Source organism: Lycorma delicatula, chromosome 1 (genome assembly GCF_047948215.1).
Source record: "Lycorma delicatula isolate Av1 chromosome 1, ASM4794821v1, whole genome shotgun sequence".
NCBI lineage: Eukaryota > Metazoa > Arthropoda > Insecta > Hemiptera > Fulgoridae > Lycorma > Lycorma delicatula.
The window spans coordinates 256,465,884-256,489,387 of NC_134455.1; the positions used below are offsets into that span (position 1 = coordinate 256,465,884).

General features: G+C 32.0%; 2 protein-coding genes across 3 annotated transcripts in view; one reads left to right on the forward strand and one right to left on the reverse strand.

Annotated features, from left to right (window-relative positions):
- Positions 1 to 15,963, reverse strand: part of LOC142330608 (venom allergen 5.01-like) — a 42,466-nt gene extending 26,503 nt beyond the window's left edge. Inside the window, exons 1-2 of one of the 2 annotated variants that reach the window (XM_075376021.1) lie at positions 15,509 to 15,963; positions 7,057 to 7,208 (exon numbers count right to left, since the gene is read on the reverse strand). In XM_075376021.1, coding sequence (XP_075232136.1) covers positions 7,057 to 7,208; positions 15,509 to 15,581 — 225 coding nt within the window. In that variant the 5' untranslated portion in view covers positions 15,582 to 15,963. The remainder of the gene's footprint in view (positions 1 to 7,056; positions 7,209 to 15,508) is intronic. The other variant, XM_075376015.1, reaches the window with a different exon arrangement.
- A 5,179-nt stretch (positions 15,964 to 21,142) lies between these two features.
- Positions 21,143 to 23,504, forward strand: part of BORCS7 (BLOC-1 related complex subunit 7) — a 46,812-nt gene continuing 44,450 nt past the window's right edge. Inside the window, exon 1 of the mRNA XM_075376036.1 lies at positions 21,143 to 21,547. Coding sequence (XP_075232151.1) covers positions 21,410 to 21,547 — 138 coding nt within the window. The 5' untranslated portion in view covers positions 21,143 to 21,409. The remainder of the gene's footprint in view (positions 21,548 to 23,504) is intronic.

The window sequence follows — 23,504 nt, forward strand, 5'->3', positions numbered from 1 at the left end:
AACACTATAAATGTTATATAAATTATAATCATAGATTAAACGTAGTTATTGAGAAAAACTAAATTATAGTAACAACAGTGATTATATTATTGCTAACAGTGTGAGCGAAAAGTCCCTTTACATGTTAATAGCATGGTACAGTTAGAGACATTAGATAAACATTATTATGAATACAAAACGATACAAAAGACAGTCTATTTTTTACTATTGTTGAGCAGATTGACTCTTTATTATTGTTTCCCACCATAAGCTGATCCTGCGCATGTCACTTCGGTTAGTGTGGGAAAGACGTGACAGTCTCGAGTTAAACCGTAGCGGATATAATATAAATTCTTTCACTGTTGAGAAGTGGTGGAATAAACGATTCTTTTTCAGGAATCGATTCGATTCTCAGAAAGGATTCGTAAAAAATAATCGTTCGTCCGATTCAATGATTCTTTTCCTTCCCACTACCACCAGAGCTGTAAACTGTAATGCGCATGTTCTCTTTCTCTTCTTCAGCCAAGTTAGCGGTTCATCTCTTCATACTGTTGTTCGACTCAACTGATGCATACATACTAAATGTCTTCGATTCTTTTCAGCTCTTATTCGACTCCTTCGATTCTTCTCTTTTCAACTCTTATTTGACTCCTTCGATTCTTCTCTTTTCAACTCTTATTCGACTCCTTAAGTAAACATCTGATTCTTTTTCAATTCAATACGATGTTTAGTAAACTTAGAAGCCTTTTTCTTTTTCTGTTTAGCCTCCGGTAACTACCTTTCAGATAATACTTGAGGATGAATGAGGATGATATGTATGCGTGTAAATGAAGTGTAGTCTTGTACAGTCTCAGTTCGACCATTCCTGAGATGTGTGGTTAATTGAAACCCAAGCACCAAAGAACACCGGTATCCACGATCTAGTATTCAAACCCGTGTTAAAATAACTGACTTTACTAGGACTTGAACGCTGGAACTCTCGACTTCCAAATCAGCTGATTTGGGAAGATGCGTTCACCACTAGACCAACCCGGTGGGTTAAATTTAGAAGCCTATCACGTCTAATGCGCATGCTCTCTTTCTCTTCACCCATGTTTAGTGATTCATCTCTCTTCATACTCCTGTTCGACTCAATTGATGTATACCTACTAAATGTCTTCGATTTTTCTCTTATCAACTTTATTCGACTCTTAAGTAAGCATCTGATTCATTTTTGGTTGAATACGATATTTAGTAGCTTATCACTTCTAATACTCATGCTTTATTCCATTCATCTACCCAACAATTCTCCTTATTTCAACTCTTACTCGATTCCTTTACGAAAACAAGCTTATATCAACAAACGTCATCCCTAAACAGAGAAGAGAAATTTTAAACTGTTACGCACACATTCTACATGACATCATTATTCTTTTTTCTTTTAATTTCATTCGGGCGGGAAGCTATGTTGCACAATATTAATTACTGTCGTTCTTTTGCGCATACTGTCATGCTCAAGATATATTTTACAATTATTCTTAGTAAACCTGATTATGTTTCAGAAATGCATTATAATTTAAATCCTACTACGTCTATTGCAACTGAACCAAATGAATCGCAGCAATTAGCCCTTAAATTAACAAACCTTGTTGAATCGCCTAATCCTTCTTCTGTGCATCCAATAACATCTTTGTCCTCAAAAAAACAGAACAGTTCTCCCTTACTATGTTATAAAACCTGTCCCTCAAAGTAAAAGCCGAGCGATAGATATTCAATTAATAAGGTTAATAACTAAAGAATATCAACCTATTTCACTCGTTGAGATGAAGAATTCAGGAAGTTTGTTCACATGTTAAACCCTGGGTATTCGCTTCCTTGTCGGAAAACAATTACGACTAGTTTAATTCCAGAATTATATGATAGAATTTCTTGTGAGATTCGCAAGTCATATAATTAATATAGAAGCATGCGCAATAACCATTGACAGTTGGACACAAGTTTCAAATAATAATTATATGGCCATAACTATCCATTTCATTGACGACGATCCAATTTAAAAACCCAATTACTTACTTGTATGGAAATCTGTTGTTAACATTCCGCTGAAAACATTGCCATTTAATTACAAGGTAAATTCAATGAATGGACTATTATTGACAAAATAGGAGCAGTTGTTAGTGACAATGCAGCAAATTTAAAAGCTGCTATTCGCAATTGTCATCTACACCGTATTCCTTGCTTAGCGCATACAATTAATTTAATTCTCCAAACAGCAGTGGCTGAAGTAAAACAATTGTGGTAAAATCGAAGGCAATTGTCAAATTTTTTAAACGAAGTTCCACGCTGCCTCCAAACTGCAAAACATGCAGCGACAAATGAATTTAAAAAAATTAAAATTAAAACAGGAAGTTCCTACACGATGGAACTCACTCCTGCCCATGTTTAATAGATTATTAGAAACAAAAGATCCACTAATTTCGATTATCGCTTTGGTGAACCCTATTCTTAATAATATTACATTTGATGAGTGAACAGTTACAGCTGAAATGTGCAAATTATTGTAAATGTTTGAAGAGATAACTATTGAAATAAGTTCTAAAAAAACTGTCACTATTTTAAAAATCTGTTTATTGGGGTGAGCGACGATAAGACATGTACTTAAGATTATATCTTCTACTCAAAATTCTGAAATCGTTAAAGTAAGTGTGTAAAAAGATCTTAGACCAACTGCAACATAGATATTAAGATGTTGAAAATAATAATATTATGCTTAAAAGCATGCTATTAGATCCACGCTTTAAAGATGAGGCATCTTACCAAAATACTTACACAAAACTTTCTGTAGATCGAACAAGGCGATAGGTTTGAAACCGAACAAGAAATTATTGAACCCTCCATTTCAACCGCACGGGAAGATTTTGATAAAAAAGTAACGCCAATTTTAACTAATTCAAACCCAACAGTAGCAGGAATTTTAGAGCTAGATTAATATATAAATTAACTGCTCATCTCAAGAACACAAAATCCTCTCTCTTGATGGAAAGAAAGGCGGTTAATTTATCCAAGATTATTCAAAATAATGCAAACTAGACTTTACATTCCTGCAACCTCTGTTCCCTGTGAACGAATTTTTTCAAAAGCGGGATAGTTAATAACAAAAAGGTGAAATAGACTTGCATCAAAGAATTTCGAAAAAATTATATTTCTACATGTAAATATATAAAATACTATAAAGTTTATTTAAAAGGTATTAACTAATTATTTATTTTGATGAATTTTTATTATTATTTTTTTGTGATAATAGAACCAAAAATGTTTAAAAACAAAATGTTTGTGTGTCTCTGTGTAAGTAACTGTGCGCGTATTAGTAAAAACATCAAAGTAAATATAAAATCGTAACATCGATGTGATAAAAAAAACTAAGACGGAATCAATGGCTCGCTCAAAAATAAGGTACGGTACAAGCTATATTATTTTAAATTATTCATTTTGTCATTTATAGCTTTAGAGAAATTAGTTTAAGATAAATTTTCTAGTTATAAATACTTTTACCCACCGGGTTGGTCTAGTGGTGGACGCGTTTAAGCAAATCAGCTGATTTCGAAGTCGAGAGTTCTAAGGTTCAAGTCCTAGTAAAGGCAGATACTTTTTTACGGATTTGAACACTAGATCGTGGATACCGGTGAACTCTGATGGTTAGGTTTCAATTAACCACATATTTCAGAACTGGTCGACCTGAGACTGTACATGGCTACACTTCATTTGCACTCATACATATCACCCTTATTCACCTTCTGAAGTAATTTCTGATGGTGCTTCCGAAAGTTAACAAGAAAAAAAGTTATAAATACTTTTAATGAGTTGAAAAAATATATATTTGTCTCTCATTTCGCTGTAGTTAATGATAAACAAAAAATGTTTTATGGGGCTTACAGATAAAATTTAATAGTTTAAGATTAACTCAGTTAAATAGCACAGTTAATGAAAATATTTTATAATCAGAAGTAATAAATTTGCCGAATGTCAATAAACATTAGTGATGGTGATGTAATAAGTTATGCATCAAGTGTGGCTATAAGAAAACAAACGATCCCCCACTACAAGCTATGCACAAGAAAGATTATTATGAATTGAATCGTAATTGAGAAAGATTTGGTTTCCTGTCGCTTATCCAATTCATTGTTAAGAATCGTAAAAGGAATCGGTTTCTCCTGCAAACCGATTCTCGATTCTTTCGTTCAGTATAAAGAATCGAATCGAAGGAACGACTCGTTCACGATTCTTCCCATTACTACTGTTGAGGACCGTTTGGTAGCTTATGTGTGGGTTCACGAACGTCAGAACACAAAGAAGACAGTGACAGTCATTTTGAGGGACTTCGCTATGCGGTTTGGAAAACCACCGCCATCACGACCAAAGTTATTCTCATGGGAGAAGAAAATCTTTGCGACGGGAAGTGTTTTCAATGCACCACGTAGCAGAAGCCCTACTACTCGCACCGAAACTTGTGTTGCTGTGGCGGAATCAATTGAACGATCGCCGATGAAGTCAACCCGTAAGCGAACTGCTGAATTAGATATCCCGCGATCAACTATGCTAGACCACATGCCGAAAGACTTGAATGTTTCCTGGTTTCGGCCATCCTCAGTGAATGAGTTGAGTGATCGTTACTTGGAATAACGCGTGCATGCATGTGAAATGCTGCTCGTACGCTTCCCACATACAAATGATCAAAAAAGCTTTATGTTCTCTTGATTATTGTGCGATTTATTGTAGCTCACTAAATCGTAACGTCTTTTTTTTGGGCAAAAGACAATCTGCACTTTTATGAGGAAATCGAGTGCAATCCGCGCATGATATGATTTGGGCAGATATTTCTTTGTTGGTTCTGTAAACCAGCACAGCTATCTTTACATGATTTACATGTGGTTGCTTCCAAAATTACCGGCAAGAAGAACAGCTTACACTTCAACAATATGGCGCTCCACTACATTTTGCTGTGAGTGTCCGCACACGGCTAAATGAACTGTTTTCAAACCAATAAATGAAACTTGAACCTTTGTAACAATACTACTCACAGTAAATGTATAAATTTATGTTAATCAGACATAAATGTTGAAATATATTTTTTTTTTTTCTGTATTCATAACAATGTTTATCTACATATCTAACTGTACTATGTTATTAACACGTAAAGGGACTTTTTGACTACACTGTAGAAGTGATTTTTGAAGTACAATGCTGATCTGCATATGTCGCATGTGCTAGACCAAAGATATAGAATTATTAATTTACTATTTTATACATTTATAGTGTAGCCAACTTATGATTAAGAAAAACCTTCATATAATAATAATAAGCTGGGACTTAAACTGTAAATTTAAACTACAGGCTTTTAGGAAAACATAATTATATTAGATTACATATATAAAAAGCAATTTTATATTAACAAATTCATATTGATATTTTTTTTTTTTTAATGATGGTTGATTTCTAAGGTATAAATAAGACTCTTAGTAATTGTAAACTTATCATTGACAGGTTCATGTAAAATGCTTAACAGTGCTGCAAATATCAAAGTATTTGAATACATATTTAATAAAAGTAAAAAAAATTATGTTTAATGAATGCACAAAATTATACTTAAATATCTTAAACCCATTTTTGTTTGTAAATATTAAAGTTAACATTTCCAGAGTGCTGCTAAAAACCATAATTTTTTTTCCATACCGTTTCATCATTTTCTCATCATTAATATAATATGAAAGTTATTTTAAAGCAGGAAAATAGAAGATTCTTCTAATATTTTTAATTTTTTCTTAAAATGATAGAAGAGTTTATAGCTGACAAGTGTCATATTTCATGGCATACTATATGTTCAGTAATTATTTAGTTGATCATACAATCACTGCATGACATCATCACACACTGTTATCGTAAACAGAAATAAGATTTACTGAGACAAACTTTTACAGTTTAACCTTGATCCCAGACAACATAGACTTTTATTAATTAGAATAATGTTACAGATTACACAGTCATTCAATGTTCACAAAAGATCAACCAGATGAACTAGACTTTGTAAAATATTTAGCTGAAGATAATAGTTAGAAAAGAACAGCAACAGAATAATTCAATGTAAATTTCAGAATAAAATTCACTTACATTAACAAATATACTAAAAAAAATTTCCAAAGATTCAAAAAGCAAGACTTCCACATCACATACAGAAATAAAAATGAAAGAAAATGCAAATCTTTAGACAAAATCTCACAGACAAATTAACAATTTAATTCAACTGGGCTTTACATTTTTATCTGGAAATAATCTAACTCTAATAATTTCTATAATGGAAAGCAGAATTAGTTCATTTTTTACAATGAAATTATGGCAATTCGCATTCATTCACTCTATGACTGAATGTGAATTTGCAAACTACCTTGGAAACAAAGTTGTTTCATCAAACAAGATGAAATTTTTAAACATAAGTGTTTAATATAACAAACTAGATATATTAGAGCAACTCATAATAAACAGGGGTACAGAAATACTTAAAGGCATCATTCTAAAGGAAACAGAATCTAATTCATACACGTTCTTCAAACATGTTACAAACTACCAAGATGCTTCAACCATAATCCAAACTCCTATGCTGTATCCAAAGGCATAATAACAGCCAATACTCCTAGCTCCCCTGTCACTGAAGAAGTAAATTTAGAGAAAAGCCTTGACTCAGGTAAAATTTGTACAACTTTCACTTAGCATTAAAATTTATTAGTTATTTTAAAAATGTTTATATGTAGTTAATCAATTTCAGCAGAATTTACACCATTTCACAAGGTAGGTACATCAACAGTTCTGTCTTGATGAACTATCTTGATGTAACCTTCTACTTAAAGATTTCAAAATAATGTAATCCATCAGAAAAATGAATATAAATAAAAATAGGGTATTTTATTTATCTTCCTCAATCTTCTATCAAGGCTCATTCAGGTTCTCCTTTTTCTCACATACCTAAGCATTTATACACTGGGTCACCGATCTTGCTTTGAGTTAATTTTACATGCATTTATTAAATGAATACAGTTACTATCAAACCATTGCTCTTAAGTTGGCTGCTTGTGGCTGCATTTGGTTGCTGGCATTTAACTTCCTGCAAGCCGTAGATCCGCGACCTTGAGCAATACATGATCGAGCCAGATTATGATATTTTACTACTGCAGCTGCATCTTCATTCCTCATACCCTTCCCTAAAATGTAAAACAGAATTAATTATATTAATTTTATGAGGATTTCAAGCTTGGGATTTATCAACCAAAAAAAAATTCATTTTAATTGAATAATTAAGTAACAAATGAAGTTCACAAAAGCACTAGTAAAAAAACATGCCAAGACATTCATGTCAGTTATGGACAAGGCAATAAATTGCATTCAGTCTACAGTTTTGTACACCTGAAATGGAATAGGCCAAATGTTAAAAGTGTGTGGAATAAGGAAAAATGCTAGTAATCAATGTCATTAATAAACTGATTTCTGTCGATCACAAAAATCCAACAATTCACAGTGCTGCTTTCCTGCACAATTCTAGTTTATCGTAGTAACTACTGGCATAGCAGTCAATTTCATTTAAAATATAAAAAAAGGTTCACCTCAAAAATCAGAAAACACAAAAACAATAAAATATATTTATCCTATTTGAATTAAAACTTGAATGAAAACATGTATATTTTTTATGTACATGTAGAAAACAAACTTCCAATGAACAAACAATCCTGTTAACTAAAGTTGTAAATCAATACCATAGTTTACTTGTAGTATTTAGTTTTACACTGTATTAAAAATTACATTCAAATAAACATATTTTTAACCCATAATTTTTGCATAAACATTTCTCATAGATCAAGTTTATTACATGATAAATTTTACTAGTTTTTATAACAGCAGTTTTTATATAATTAAGTCACTGTTTCTTAATGAAATTTACTTGGAGAGTTTTTAGATTTTATCAGTTAACATGCAAAACTTTAAATGTAAAATAAAATGAACATACACAACAAAATGGATTTGATATTTAAAAGATACTAACTTCACTGTAAATGAGCTCCATGCATGTAACATACGCATAATTTATCCTTTAGCTTTATAAAAATCACTAACTTCCTAGTCACCATATATTTTATGCAATGAAACTTTCATAGAGTTTAGCCTAAGGTTTCATTTTATTTTTCATTTGCGTCAATAAATTATGCAGTAGTTTAATGAAGGATAGTGTTGTCGTGCATGCAGAAAATAAATCAATTGTCCATTCCTAAGTACAAACTGTCTGCAAATGTCTGCAGAAACTAACTGAAATTAAATGAAGAAAATACATACCTATAACAAAAATACAAACCTAGAAAATAAATGTAATGAGCAACTACAAAAATTAAACAGGCTAATCCATTATAATCCACCAGATGAAAATGTTATTTGTAAATTTCTAGAATCTAGAGAGTTACCATCAACAAATATCTTTCATGTTTAAATATGTAGATAACTTATGAGGAAAAGTAGTATGAGATTCATATACTTAAAAAAAATTGCTCAGTTAAAGATGAAAAATTAAATAATTTTTTTTTATATTCTTATTATGTCGCATATTAAAAATGAAGTAATTAGAAGGTTGTTCTAATTTACAACAAATTTTTAAAACTGATTGTATTAGAAATTGCCATTACTTCTCAAAGATATAAAACAAATTCCAGTTTAGATCAATTTTTGAATCACAAAATTTATATTCTTTTGAAATTATTAAATATATAAAATTATCATTACATATGAATTAACTCTCCAGGTCCTCTAGCTCCCTCACTTAAATATTTTAATTACGCGATCTTCAGATTTCATTATCAAATTGTGTTCTAATTTCAAAGAAATTTTTAAGCATTTTATGACAAAAATGTTGACCTGTTATCTTCCCTAGCCCTCAGTGTATAAAAATTCAAACATAGTCACATTTGAACCCATTCTATTTAAATGTTCTTTTTACTTTTGGAGATTTGGTAAAAAACTCTGTCAGAAATACCTTAGGCACTTAAACCTCTTAACTCTCTTAAGATAATAAAAAACAAAATTGCCCCACCCAACCTTTTTTTATAAAAAGTAATATTTTAAAGAAAAATAAAAAACAAAATGATATCAAATAACTACAAGACTGCATTACCCCTCCAGCTGCCTAGCACCTTCAAGTAAATATAAATATTGTGTTATTGAAACTATACTTTTTCACATTTGTTTTTTTACTTTCAAGAAAAAGTAAGATTCAAACTCAAATTGATATTAAAGTGGTTTAGGATTCTTTGCCTCTAGCCCTGTAATTTAACATATTGAAATATATTGTCTGATCCTTCAGTGTGTTGTGCTTGTAGAAATAATTAAAAACCTTATACTATACAAATTTAAAACTCCTTTGGCCCACCTAGATACCATAGGTTCTTTGGCCTATCTATAAAAAATAACTGATTTTTTGACTATTCAAAAATATATTAATAATAATAATAAATAGTACTGAGATATTTTCAAAACATATTGTCAAATTTTTTTTTTAAAAATGTTGTTAGAGGACACTAAATACTTAAGGTTCAGGCCATTCTTTCTAGGCCTCCTTCAGTTATTAGAATTCCCTTTCAGCATGCCGGAAGGTGGAGGTAGATTTCACCGGTGATAGTAGGGGATAAAAAAGATTTCCACCTTAAAGTTAAGAAAAACTTAAAATTTACTCAGTATGACAATGGTTGCATGTGAAAAAAACAGGGGTACAGAAATACTTAAAGGCATCATTCTAAATGAGACAGAATCTAAATCATACACGTTCTTCAAACACTTGTCGTAAGCTAAATATGTAAATATTTACCGTACGACAAGCCTCTATTTTCTTACAATTCCAGCAATATTTTGGCCAACCCTTGCTGTAAGGATTGATCATATAAAAAATTATTTCAGACAAAAGTGTTAGTTAATGTTTAGAGGACTAATAACCATTTTAAAGTGATTTGATACTGTGCCTATTAAGGGAAGTATGATTATTGTCTTCAAAACCCAATATTTTCCACCCTCTTGGCCAATGGTTGGTGATATCAAAAAACTTTCTTTACATATGTTTTAGGCTCTTATCCAAAGAATAGTAGAAACATTAAGCGAATTCGATATTTTACTAATTAAGAAAGTTATAGCGATATTTTGTTTTTTTTTAAAAAAAGCCTTTTGTGTATGTATATTCTTCACATTATGGTCATTCCATGTTTTAGTATTAAAAAACCTGTTGTAATCAATCCAGTACAGTGGCTAATTGCACTAGTTGCTGGAATTGGTAGTAGTATCAGTATTATTTTTTTATTTATTTTTTTTTGTTGAGGTTTTAGAGGCATCAACTGCTGTGGTTCACATCAAAAAGAAAGATTACTTTCCCCTCCCTGTTAAAAGCATGAGCGACATAGACCATAGAGTAGTATTGTCATAACAGATCATCTAGAAATAGACTTGTCAAGTTGTAATTACAAAACCCCCCCCCAAAAAAACCATGACAATGATGTAAAGGGCTCTTGCCACTTAAAAAAAAAATCAAAAAATAAAATAACATAATAAAAACACTTTCTAAAACATCATTCCATTTCTAATGAATTTTTGTTAATACTATGAAAATAAATTCATTATCAAACAACATTAAATACTCTTCTTTGATTAATATAATTCAAGAGTTCATGAAAAACCTTTTTCACATATTACAAACTTACAAAATATACTTATAACTTGAGATTTTATGAACAAACTGAGTCCAAGCTTGACTCCACTTATTTTTTTATATTTTTTTACAATAAATTTTCATTTCAAAAATGTTTCTACATTCTCAACGGGTTTTTAAATAACCTGCAGCATATGAAATTAAACCTAAAATATCCACAGCTAGTAACAAAAAAGAAGATAGCAAGGCAGTAACCACACTTACTGCAAAAAGTTGACGTAAGACCTGTGACTGAAATCATATCTAATAATATCTTTTTGAGTAAGTTGCTTCCCGCAGATTGTATAATTTGTCTGTGGTATTAGAAATGGAAGTTGCCCTCCGAACACAGACTGTACATGCAATCAAAGGAATTTTTTAAGACACTCTTGTTTTATTACTCCTTACTTTTATTAAAACTATGATGCTATTTTGTTATTCTGTAGACATGCTTTTTTTATAAGTTAACGTACTACTTCCCTCTCTCATTATATCAAATAACTCTGAAGTTATTTTTTTAAATGTCTCCTTTTAAAGTAAGAGACTGTCCTTATCACATAAAGAATGATCCTTTATGTGATAAGGATGATTGAATAATGATAATAATAATTCTTGTTCTTAACTATCACAAAGCTGTTCGTAATATGGAAAAAAAAGAAAAAAAGACTGGCCGAAAGGCAAACCAAGGCCATAAATTAATTTACAATTAGCTAGTCGATTCTTTAGTGGAACATTAATGGATGTTTATCAAACATCCATGAACTCCAACGATTGGTACATGATGTAGATCCAGTTTCTATATGCCTGTAAGAAACACACTCCTGCCGAAATGAAAATTTTCAATTAAGAGGATACGATACATTTCGGCGAGATCAACCGCCAAATATAAGTGTTAGAGGTGGAGTAGCCATATTAACATCGACTAGAGCTACCGCCGAAGCTGTTGATCTAAACACAAATCTACAAGCGGTCACCATCAGAATGAAGCATCCGCTTCAGATCACTGTCTGCAGCATATACTTCCCGAATTTTGATTGGAAAGATATGACATAGCAGAATTAATTTCTCAGCTTTCCCCACCAGTATTACTGGTGGGTGATTTCAATGCTCATAATTCTCTTTGGGGGTCGGATCGAGAAGATTCCAGCAGAAGAGAACTGGAAAAGTTCCTGCTGAATTCTGATCTCATTCTTTTAAACGATGGTTCAGGAACTTTTTTCAGTGCCAGAGATGGATCGACGTCCTGTATAGATCTAGCACATATAAGTGGATCGATAGCACCGAGATACACCTTCCATGTTTTAGAGGATCTACATGGAAGCGATAATTTTCCGGTGCAAATTGTAACTGATGTTACATGAAACATATACCCCATCTCTAAAAGATGGTTGTTTGATAAGGCAGATTGGACGAGCTTCACAGCCAAGACGATATTCCCCGAAACAACTGAAGTTATCGGAAACGATGTTGACGCTATAACAAATGCGATACTTGACTCAGCATCGAGATATATTCCCAAAATATCTGGGAAACTTACTAAGCGACCCGTTCCGTGGTGGAACGAAGAAATAAGTGAAGCTATAAAAAGGAAGAAAAGAGCCTATAAAGCCTTTAAGAAAAGTCCTACAATAGATAATCAGATTGCCTTTAAAAAATACAGGCCGTATGCAAAACGACTCATGACAGATACAAAGAAACGATGCTGGCAGCAATACGTCTCATCCATTGACAGAACTACTACTTCATTAAACGTTTGGAGGAAAGTGAAGGCGATTTGTGGGCGTAAAAACTTTGCTCCTATAACCACCCTTCAAGTGAAGATGAAATTAAGGACACTCCAAACGAAATCGCAGAGTTATTATCCAATCACTTCGAGAAGGCCAGCAAAACGGCTAACGACGAGGAAGATTTTCGGACGAAAAAAAGGAACTTGAAGGTCTACTAAATTTCAGAACTGAGTATAATTACTCATATAATGTACCCTTTAAAATGGAAGAATTCGTGAAAACGTTAGAGAAAGCAGATAACACAGCTGCTGGTCCGGATGAAATTCAGTATAACATGATCAGACAGCTGAATACCGCTGCAAAACGTAGATTGTTAGAATTATATAATCAGATATGGTGGGATAGAATGTACCCGCAGCAGTGGAAAAAGCACATATTGTTCCAGTACCAAAAAAAGGTAAAAATTTGACAGATCCCAATAGTTACCGTCCTATTTCTTTGACGTGCGCTATGGGAAAATATTTGAAAAAATGATAAATAATCGACTCGTTTGGTTTTTAGAAAAAGAAAACCTCATATCCATACATCAAGCTGGTTTTCGGCAATACCACTCTACCATTGATCAAATGATCAACTTAGAGAACATTTTATATCACAGCTTTATTACAAGAAAACATTGTGTTGGAGTCTTCTTCGATCTTCAGAAGGCTTTTGATATGACCTGGCGACATAGAATAATGCTCCAGATACATAAATGGGGCATTCGTGGCAATCTGCCAGTTTTACTCAGCAACTACGTGAATGACCGTACTTTCCAAGTACGCGTCAACAAAGAATATTCATCTTAAAAGCTTAGAAAATGGCATACCACAAGGTTCGCCATTGAGCGCGGCACCTTGTTTACGATTGCTGGCAAACAAGGTATGACTAGCTAAATTAGTTCAATAAACTAATATTAGCTATTCCAGTAGAAATCAGCAAAAGTGTCTATGTTGATGAGTTGGCAATTGTGTATGCCAGCAACAAGACAGCTACGGTGAAGTACAAATTACAACGAGCGATTAACTCTTAATGAAGTTGTGAGGAATAATGGATTCCAATTTTCACCAGAAAAAACGTGCTGTGTAGACTTCTGTAGGAAGAGAATTCCTCACCATAGTCCTGTTTTGATTGCCGACACAATCCATAAAATATAAGGATAATGTGAGATTTTTAGGTCTGTTATTGGATAAATCCCTTACATGGGGATTACATATACAGGACCTGAGTGATAGATGCAAAAAAGGCCTAAACATTATTGGGGCTCAGATAAAGAAATACAATTAAGGCTGTATAATGTATTGGTTCAATCGAAACTCGACTACAGGTATATTGTGTATTCATCAGCTAAGAAGTCGTATTTAAGAAAGTTAGATGTAATTCATAACAGCGGATAAGATACGCGACAGGCGCATTTCGCACAAGTCCGGCGACTAGTCTAATGTCCGAAGCCGGAATAATGCCATTGCATTATAGAAGAGAGATCCTACAGAGAGATCCTAGAGAGATATGCAGCAAATATATGGGCCTTTCTTACCCATATAAATAACAAACTCTTTAGAAATTACCCTTTGGCTGCATTATATGAACATCGTGCTACCTATTCCAGACCAGCCGGAGTAAGGTATCACGAATTAACAAGAAAATATGAAATTGCTTTACCAGAGACATTAGCAACCCATAAGTGTTGGTTTAGTGTTTTGTGAGTCAATGTTCCGTGAACCTTTGTACTTTTAAATAAAATGTAAGGCCCCTTTACAACCTTATGTATGACAGCCCTAATGGTGATATTAACCTCTTTTTAAGAATGTGGCAACAGCTAATGACCTTAAAAGTCGATGCCCGTAAAATAAAATAAAATTAATAATGTGATAAATTGAATAAGAATTTTTGTATTTATATGTATAGATGTTTATGTTTTTTTTAATCGTTTTAAAATAATCAGTACTATCTGAAATAGCGATTACTTTAAAAATGACCGACAATGGAAAACAATTGGTCCGAAAACGGCTAAATTTGACGAGGTCAATGAGGAAGTTTTTGTTTTAGCAATTAATAAGACATATTTTTAGAAATTTTTCCTCGTTTCAGTAGGATGTGACGACGTTGAATTACAGTTAAAAAGTGATAAGAATTGGTAATTTTCTTCACTTTTCCTCTAGTTTTTATTTTTTAGTTTCAGACAGTATTTATTAAGAAAAAAATGACGGTCATAAAATAAATTCCATATTTTTTACCGTAAATTAAGTTAATATAAACTTCCAAATCTTGATTGAAATGAAATTCAACTAGTAAAATCAGAAAGCTTTAGTTTTTACTCTCATTTGATAATGCGAAGTCGTTAGAGAGGTTTGCTGTTCTTACACGGTTATAAAAATATAAACTCCTCCGAATTTGAGACTTATTTTCTCTCATTTAATCCTGAATTCAAAAACTTAAATGCCTGAAAACAGAATTAAGGATCATACTGAATTCAGATTAATATTTAACTTATTAAAGTTATTAAAAGTCTTAATTGTTCTTTTTTTTTAGTTTATTTTTTTTATTTTTTGTATATAAAAAAAAACATAAAAATATGAACTCCCTTTGTTCATACTAAAATTCCATTATTGATTAAAGTCGAAACGTATAAATTTGGCACAACAGCAACTATTTATTATATAAAGGCTACAAAAAATATATTACTAACGGGTATCTGAATGGAAAAAATTGGAAGCCACTTAAAAACGTCAGTGCTAATACAGCGGTCATACCCAAACCGTAAATAATAGAACAGCGTTGCATTATAGAATTTTATTTATTTTAAGTCGGTTGTCTGGTTTCACCGAGCAGTCAATCATAGAGACGAGAATCGTCTCTATGTGCAATTACATACTTATACGGAGTTACTACTTTTACTGGAACATATTTTAACCTGAAAGCTATTGCTGCCGTAGCTGTAATTCGACATATAATATAACAAATGCTTGGAAAGATGTCATAATGAAAAAAGTATCAAAAATTATAATATTACAAATCTACTTACGTATAAGTTGGCCATCCTCGCAACAAAACGAAACCGCCAGAAAAGTAAATATGAGAAATAAAACTTTATACATTTTCACCGAACAGCAAAATCTGAACGATAATGATGAGAATAAAAGACTATAAATGCTACGACCCAATACTTTATAAAGTATAAATCAAATCTTAATTATCTATAGGTACTTATATTCCACACTAAGGAAAAGATTATAGTATTGCGGTTTCCTCCACTTGAATGTGAATTACAGTAACAATAAAATTATTTTAGTGCAGGATTATTTGTTAATTTGATAACACCACATACTACATTACGTATATATTACAGCCTTTTACAATACGTACTGTATGTTAAAAATAATATTACTACAACGAAGGTAAAGAAGTTCGTGAAAAAGAATTTTATTTTCAATTCATTCATAAGCATATACCAACTAATAAGAGGTAAATCTTCTGCAAATAATAAATATCCTCAATAACATTGCGGGTAAAGCAGCCATTTATATTATGAACTCGTTTAAATAGTAATAAGAAAAACGTAATTTTCCACAAAATAAAATACACTTCCCCTTTCTTCTTTATCTTCATCCCACTCCAACTTCTACAAATATACAGCAGGCAGAAGAATATATAATAATAATAATAATAATAATATATATCCTATCACAATAATATATACATCCTAAAAAGACTAGCTCCACAATCATTTTTATTTAAAAAATTTAATGTTTTTGCAATTTTTAATTCTTAAAAATTCTTAAGAATTTTTAATTCTTTTTAGTAATAAAAACTAAAAATTTAGTTTTTATTACTGCCATCTGTAAATTAATTATTAACAGTCTTGGTTCAGAAAATGAAATTTGTTGTACTTTATAAGTAACATCAATTAAATTAAACAAATATTTACTTACAAACTTCAGCTGTGTAATCCTTACAACAGTATAATTATTTTCTTTTCTGTTATTAATCCTTATTTTGAACGTTAAGGAGTACAATAATACTGTCCTCAAATTAGTTACGCTACCCAAGTAATTGAAAATCTCTTGCAATTTCCTTTTTCTTGACTACACGACCACCAAAACCATCTAAATTAGTGACAGTTTTTGGCATTTATATTTTCTCCGAGTTCAAAAATAGTGCTTACCGTTATCAGCATCAGTAATTTGCTTTTCTTTGCGTATACTTTGTGCGGTGAAATAGCGCACAAAGGTTTGATAAAAGTTATGGAAAAGGTGTTTTTAAACACAGTCCAGTGGAACGACACAAAGCAGAATTTACAAGTCCTGTACCGGTTTGCGTTTACATACAAGACACATTTAAAAGCAAATGACAACTTTCAAATGAAAGAGTATAGTGTATTTAACCTCCTAACCTTCTAATATAAGAGTTACAGGAGAAGTAGCTATACTTATGTCGATAGTTTTGTTATCCTCCTGATTTTGTTATAGAAGCACTTTTCATAATTATAAATATACAAGCTGTTGCAGTCCGCATTCATCGTCCAATTACTGTAACTATCAGTAATATTTATTTACCGCAGTACGACTGAAATATAAATGATTTATTGCAGCTCATTAATCAGCCTCAACCAGCGATTCTAGCGGAGGAGTTTATAACCCTCTTTGAGGGACAAATTGCCTCGATCCTAAGACAGAGTAATAGGAAATTTCCTTGTGAGCTCACACTTAGTATTATTAAACAAAGAAATGTATCTTAATGCCAGAGATGGGTCATTTTCTTGCATTGATTTAACTTATAGCATTGTCTACCCCATTGTTAGCATCAGACTGGAATGAAAAGTGATTGATGACTTACACGGAAGTCACTTTCCATGGGAAGTCATTTGCATGGGTTGACTTTTTCATGTAAGTGTCAAGGAAAATACACAGAACCATCTACACAACATCTAATAGATGGCTGTATAATCACGCTGACTGAGAAACTCCGCCAAACACGCTAAAATCCTGCAACCAACTGAAAACCTCGATTACCATATTGATCAGATGACTTCAGTCATTTTTGATTCGGCATCAAATTTCATTCCCAGAATATCGGGGAAAATGCATAGACCACCAGTTCCTTTGGAATACAGACGTAAACGAAACGATAAATATAAAGATGAAACCATATAACGTCTTTAAACGTTCTCCGACAGTTAAAAATCTCATCACCTTTAATACATGTAAAGCTTCAGGTGGAAGAGCAAACTTAAATGTCAAAAAGACATCTTCGCAACCGTATCTTTCATCTGTTAACATAAAAACTACTGCGGTGATGTCTGGAAAAAAAAGAAAGTATAACTGGGTAGTCTGACTACCAACCTGTGACCATCCTATTAAATAATATTAATGAATTTGTTGAATGGATCTTGAAGTATTATTGTGCCAGTTTGAAAGATCAAGTCTGACTGATAATTATGATGATGATTTTCAAGCATAAAACCTACTAATAAACCAGAGATAAATTGTAACACCGAATGTCATCTATCGTATATTGCCATCTTTACAATGAGAGGATTTAGTTAGGCATTTGCAAAGGTCGGCAACTCAGCAGCGGATGCAGACGGCATACAGTATTCTGGATCTCTTTTATACAGTAAGGCAAAGTGGATGTTACCCTAATCAATGGAAAGAAGCCATTATCGTCCGTCCCGGTGCATAACAAAGGAAAAACAGTTACAGATCCGCAGAACTACTTTCGACATCGCTGACATGTACTGTCGTTAAAATATTTGAGCGGTTAATAATTTAACGACTCGTTGATTCTAAAACGAGATGGATGTTTATCATCATATCAAAAAAAGTTCCGACCACCAACCAACTTGTGAACTTAGAAAATATACACTAAATTGTTTTAAATTAAAGAAACTGTGTTGCCGATCTCTTCGACCTAGAAAACACTTCTGATATGACTTGGAGATTCAGCATATTGAAGCAGTTATACGATTGGAATCACAGATGAATTACCCATTTTCATTGATCATTACTTGCAATAATTGTATATTTAAAGTACGAAATATAATCAAACATCCGCTTCTCAAGTTTTAAAAGATAGTCCCGCAGGGTTCAGTTAAGTGTCACCCTGTTCCCCATTGCCGTAAATAAGTTAATCCTCGCTTTACCGGTGGATGTTTGTAAAAGTTTATATTTTGATAATTTATTAATGTTCTACGCGAGCAATCGCACCGCGTTGATGAAAACTAGAGTGAACGATTAATAACTTTGTAAATGAACCTAAAAGATATGGTTTTCGTTTTTCTCCAGAAAATTCATTTTGCGTGCACTTCTGTAGAAAAGATACCACACGTAAGTCACACTTTATTTAGGTAGCATAAAATAAGGTATAAAGATAATATGAGATTCTTAGGTGTTACTTTCGACAAATATCTACTGTGGCGTACTCATGTCAAAGAAAAAGCGACCAAACGACGGAAAGCCCTAAATGTAGTTAAATGTCTATCACATATTAATCGGGACTCAGACAAGTTCTACTAGACTTATACAAATCACTAATACACTAAAGTCGACTATGGTGGCGGTGTTTATCATCCACTCATCTATGTCATCTGAAAAAGTTAGACGTTGTCAAGCAGGAGTTTGATACGCCATGGAAGCGTTTCCGACAAGCCCATTACTAAGTCTCCTATCCGAAGTAGGCGTATCACCTCTGTGCTATATGAGAGAGATCCTTATACTGAAATATGCAACGTATGTTTGGTCATTTAAAATTCACCTAAATTTCAAACTGTACTTTGAATACAGACTGGCCAAAGCTTATGAAATATTTAAGATCTATTCACAGCCAGCAGGAATACGTGTTGCTGAAAGTATGATTAAATACAACATTGTCCTTCTACTCGTATTAGATATTACAAAAACGAAAATACCACGATTGCTCATTTCTGAAGTCATGGTAAGAACTGATCTTTCTAAGAACACACGAGAATGCATCTATCTAGATGCATTCTCGTATCGTTCAGAATAAATTTATGGAGCTAGTATCTAAATACAGAATCACACCCTATTTACATCGAACTCGATGCTCCATAGTAGTAAACGGCGATGCACATTTTTGGAGATTTAATAATAGATGTAGCGTCTATACAGCTGTTATAGCTATCCGACAAGCTCTCTCTTTGTTTTATACTACATTACAATGAAGGGAGAGTTGTTATGTTTCGCCGAGTGTGATAATTTTCTTACAAAATTCGTTGATCCCCATAGCGGAGTAGTAGCGTTTCGGTCTTCCATCCGGGGGTCCCGGAATCAAATTCCAGTCAGGCATGACATTTTTCATATGCTACAAAATTCTATTTTCATTATTCCCACGTATAAACTTCAAAAGCTTCTGTTCTGAATTAATGAATTTAATTCATCCAACAAAAAAATGTTCTCCCCTCAGGTACTCTGATTAAAGACCTGTTAGTCACTCTTTACCATTTAAATGACATAGAGCAAAGATGCACGTTTATATGAATTCCTGGGCACTGTGGTATCTCTGGTAATGAAGCCACAAACGAGGTACCCAGAATGATAGCAGTGGGAGAAAATGGTGATCAAATACCACTTCGGATGTAAAATATTAAGAAACGAAACTTTTACTTCGATAGTAAAAAGAGGCTGACATGGTGACTGAAGGAATTTTGCAAACAAATTAATGAATTAAAAGATATTCCATTTAGATGGAAGTCTGATACAAATTTTACAAGGAAAAATCATTTGTTGTAATGGCTAATTTTATAGTTGCGTATTTTGCGGACCCTTTACACCTGTAACTTCTGTTTTGAATTTATGTGACGTTACTCCATTATAAGAATATTTATTGATGTCTTCTTGATGTTGAAGGCCCTTATTACAGTCTCTTCAGAATGTATAGTTGATAAATTTTTAAATTGATGAAGCTTTTGCAGATACATTTTATATTTGATAATGACAAGATTGGTTGGTCTAGCCCTTATTAAAGTATGAATTTTTGTTGTAAATTACTTGATGATGAGTTCTAATGGACTTCAGTAGTCAGTCGATGACAGAGAAAAAGAAAATAATATTTATGTCATCTGCACTTTTTTATATAAATTTGTTAGTATACAGTAATAATTGTTTTACAAACTAGACATTTAGATTTTAGGAAACGTTTTTGTAAAGCATACTAAGTTTTGCATTTAAAAGCCGCATGGTTTTTTAATAACATCCTGAACAAAAACATTTTTTTGCAGTAATATAGAAAATATTGAACTTTTAATGTTAGTCAAACCGCTATTTGACTAACAAATAGCGGTTAACACTTGCTTTTGTCAATTAATAGTAGGAAGTCTAAAAAAATAAGTTTATTTAGAGACAGGCAGTAACTAAAAACCCTCTATCAACAACCGATAAGTAAATTAGTGACAAAAAGAAAGAAAGTAAATAACATTTATCAGCGCTACTCCTACTAAAATTTGTCACTGAAAATATCAATTTATCGAAAGAAAAAAATCGATATATTTACTTCTTATATTTATCGATATAAAGGTCACGAACTGAATTTCTAAACTCGATGCCGCTTACGACTTTTATTTTGAATATCATTATGTTCGTTTGACAAAACATTTCTGGATCTATATCGATAATCGAAATGATTTCTTTTAAAAATTCCTATCGAAAACAATGTTTTTACTATTTATCAATGCCAGCAGTCAGCATTTTTAAGTTAACATTTTTATTGAAACCAATTTATTGGAAACTATATACTTATTAAAAATGAGTTATTGTGATGTTATGCAGTTTATTTTAAGAAATATTTCGTTTCCTGAGTTAATGTTATAAGGGTTTTCTCCGAGATAATATACTTGATGTACTAAATACAGTAACAGTTATTAAGAGGTTTATATTGATTTGATAATTTCATTGTAAAGGTATTTGGAATAATGGCTTCTGCCTCGAGTACTAGTGCTAGATCTCTTTTCAATGAATCCAAGTCAAGACTGGCGGATAGAGTGCAGGTGAATGTGAATAATATAGCCTCCGTTGCAAGACAAATTCACAGAGGTTCAAAATCGAATGAGGTATCGTAAACCGTTATTACTATTCTGATTTTATTCATTTTCGTGATTCTGTTCACTGAGCGTATTAAGTGAGTTTAAGCATTGTTTTATTATTTGAATGATGTTAACGTCCAAAAGCCAATTAACTGACGTTTAATATTAATAATTGTCTAATATATTATTTAATTAAGTTGAATAAATATATTTAATATATAATTTGTATACCAATTTAATATAATATTAATTATATTATTAGCATATTAATCCAAACAATAAATTATTTTGGGATAACATTAGGAGCTCACAGAATTTTAATAACTGTACTGCCACGTTAGAGCATATATGCTCTAATTTTTATTTCCAGTAGTGATTTGTGTTCTCTTTTTTACTCTATTGAGATTCAGTTATTAGACAAATCATATGTAAGTGTATAGTAGTGTGTATATAAGTGTAGTGTAATTAGTTTTAAAGATGTATTTCAATATGTTTTCAGCTGTGTTTGAATTAATTCTTAGTGAAAAGAGTATAGATTCCTAGAATTTGAAAATTGTGTAGTTTCCTAGAAAAGTGTGTAGAATTGTGCTTCTTCATTTAATATGCCATTTCTATTTGATTTGTATGTATATATTTCATTCATAATATTGAACAGTATAAAGATGAGTACTTTTTTTGTATATTTATTTGGAATAAGTTTTTGATTGATTTATAGCCATGAAGTGTTAACAAATATTGGCTTTATATACCCGTGAAGTTATTTTAAGCACTCATTCATTATATGTTTGCTTGAAACTGCCTCACTTTAACAATATAGAACATTGTACAATCAGAACAGTTTAGTTCACATATTCCTGAGGCATTGTTTTGTTTATTGTTTGAAGGTTACATTGTATGCAGACTTTTTAAGATGTATCTGCTATTTTCTTTGTTTATGTATGTAAATGTGTTATATTTTCTGTTTTGTTTATCATTGTTTTACATTTATATTTCTTATATATATGAGTATAATGAGTTGCTGTATCTCCAGTTATGTGTAGTTATTTTGTAGTGTTATGGTTTTCAAGTGACATGGATGTGTTCGAGTCATCTGTGGATATGGTAACCATATGTCCTGAATTTCAGGAGTTTGTTCTGATGTCCCAAAAAACTGTTGAAAGAACTGAATTTCATTGAAAAGTGCCCTTTATATGTTTTAAATCGTAACTAATTTGGTAGGAAAGTTTTATTGCCTTTGCCAGTCCTCACCACTGCAAGCTACACTAATATAATTGTTTAACTAGTACTACATAGCATTAGCATTTATTTCAGCAATTCATTCTGATCTGAAGTGCTATCTAATAAACATCCAACAAGTCTCATTTCCACGCATTAGTTTTATCAATTGCATCTGTATCTCTTTGTTGTGCAGTTGTTTTTTTAGTCATTTTAATTAACTAGTGTGTGTACTATCTTGTGCAAGTTATTATTATGTTACTGTGGTTTTTATTTAAAATGGCCAACAAAGTTAACAAAGGCAAGGAACATAATGATGCCGTACAAAAAGACTTTCCCTTTCTTAAAAGACATAATAATCTACACGCAGTATTTTGCACATGGTGCAGTAGCAAAATTAATCTTGTTCATATTTAGTCACAAAGATGTAAAAAGGTCCACTTCAGATCCAAGAAACATCAAGTGGCAGTTAGCAGTATAGCCTCAAGTTCTTCAATGAGTAAATTTATTATTAAAGATAATTCACATAAAACTAAGCTCGTGGAAGAAGAAGCAGTGATTGCCTATTACATGATAAATCACAAATGTAGCTTTAGATCATTAGCTTGCATATCCAAAATTCTTTGTAAATTATTCAAACTAAATTTTCTTTGGCAAGCACTAGAAGTGAGACAACGGTGAAAAATGTTTTAGCTCCTGAAACGCAGAGGAGAACATTAGAAGAGTTAGCAAAAATTTCATGTTTTTAAATAATGATCAACTCTTTGAA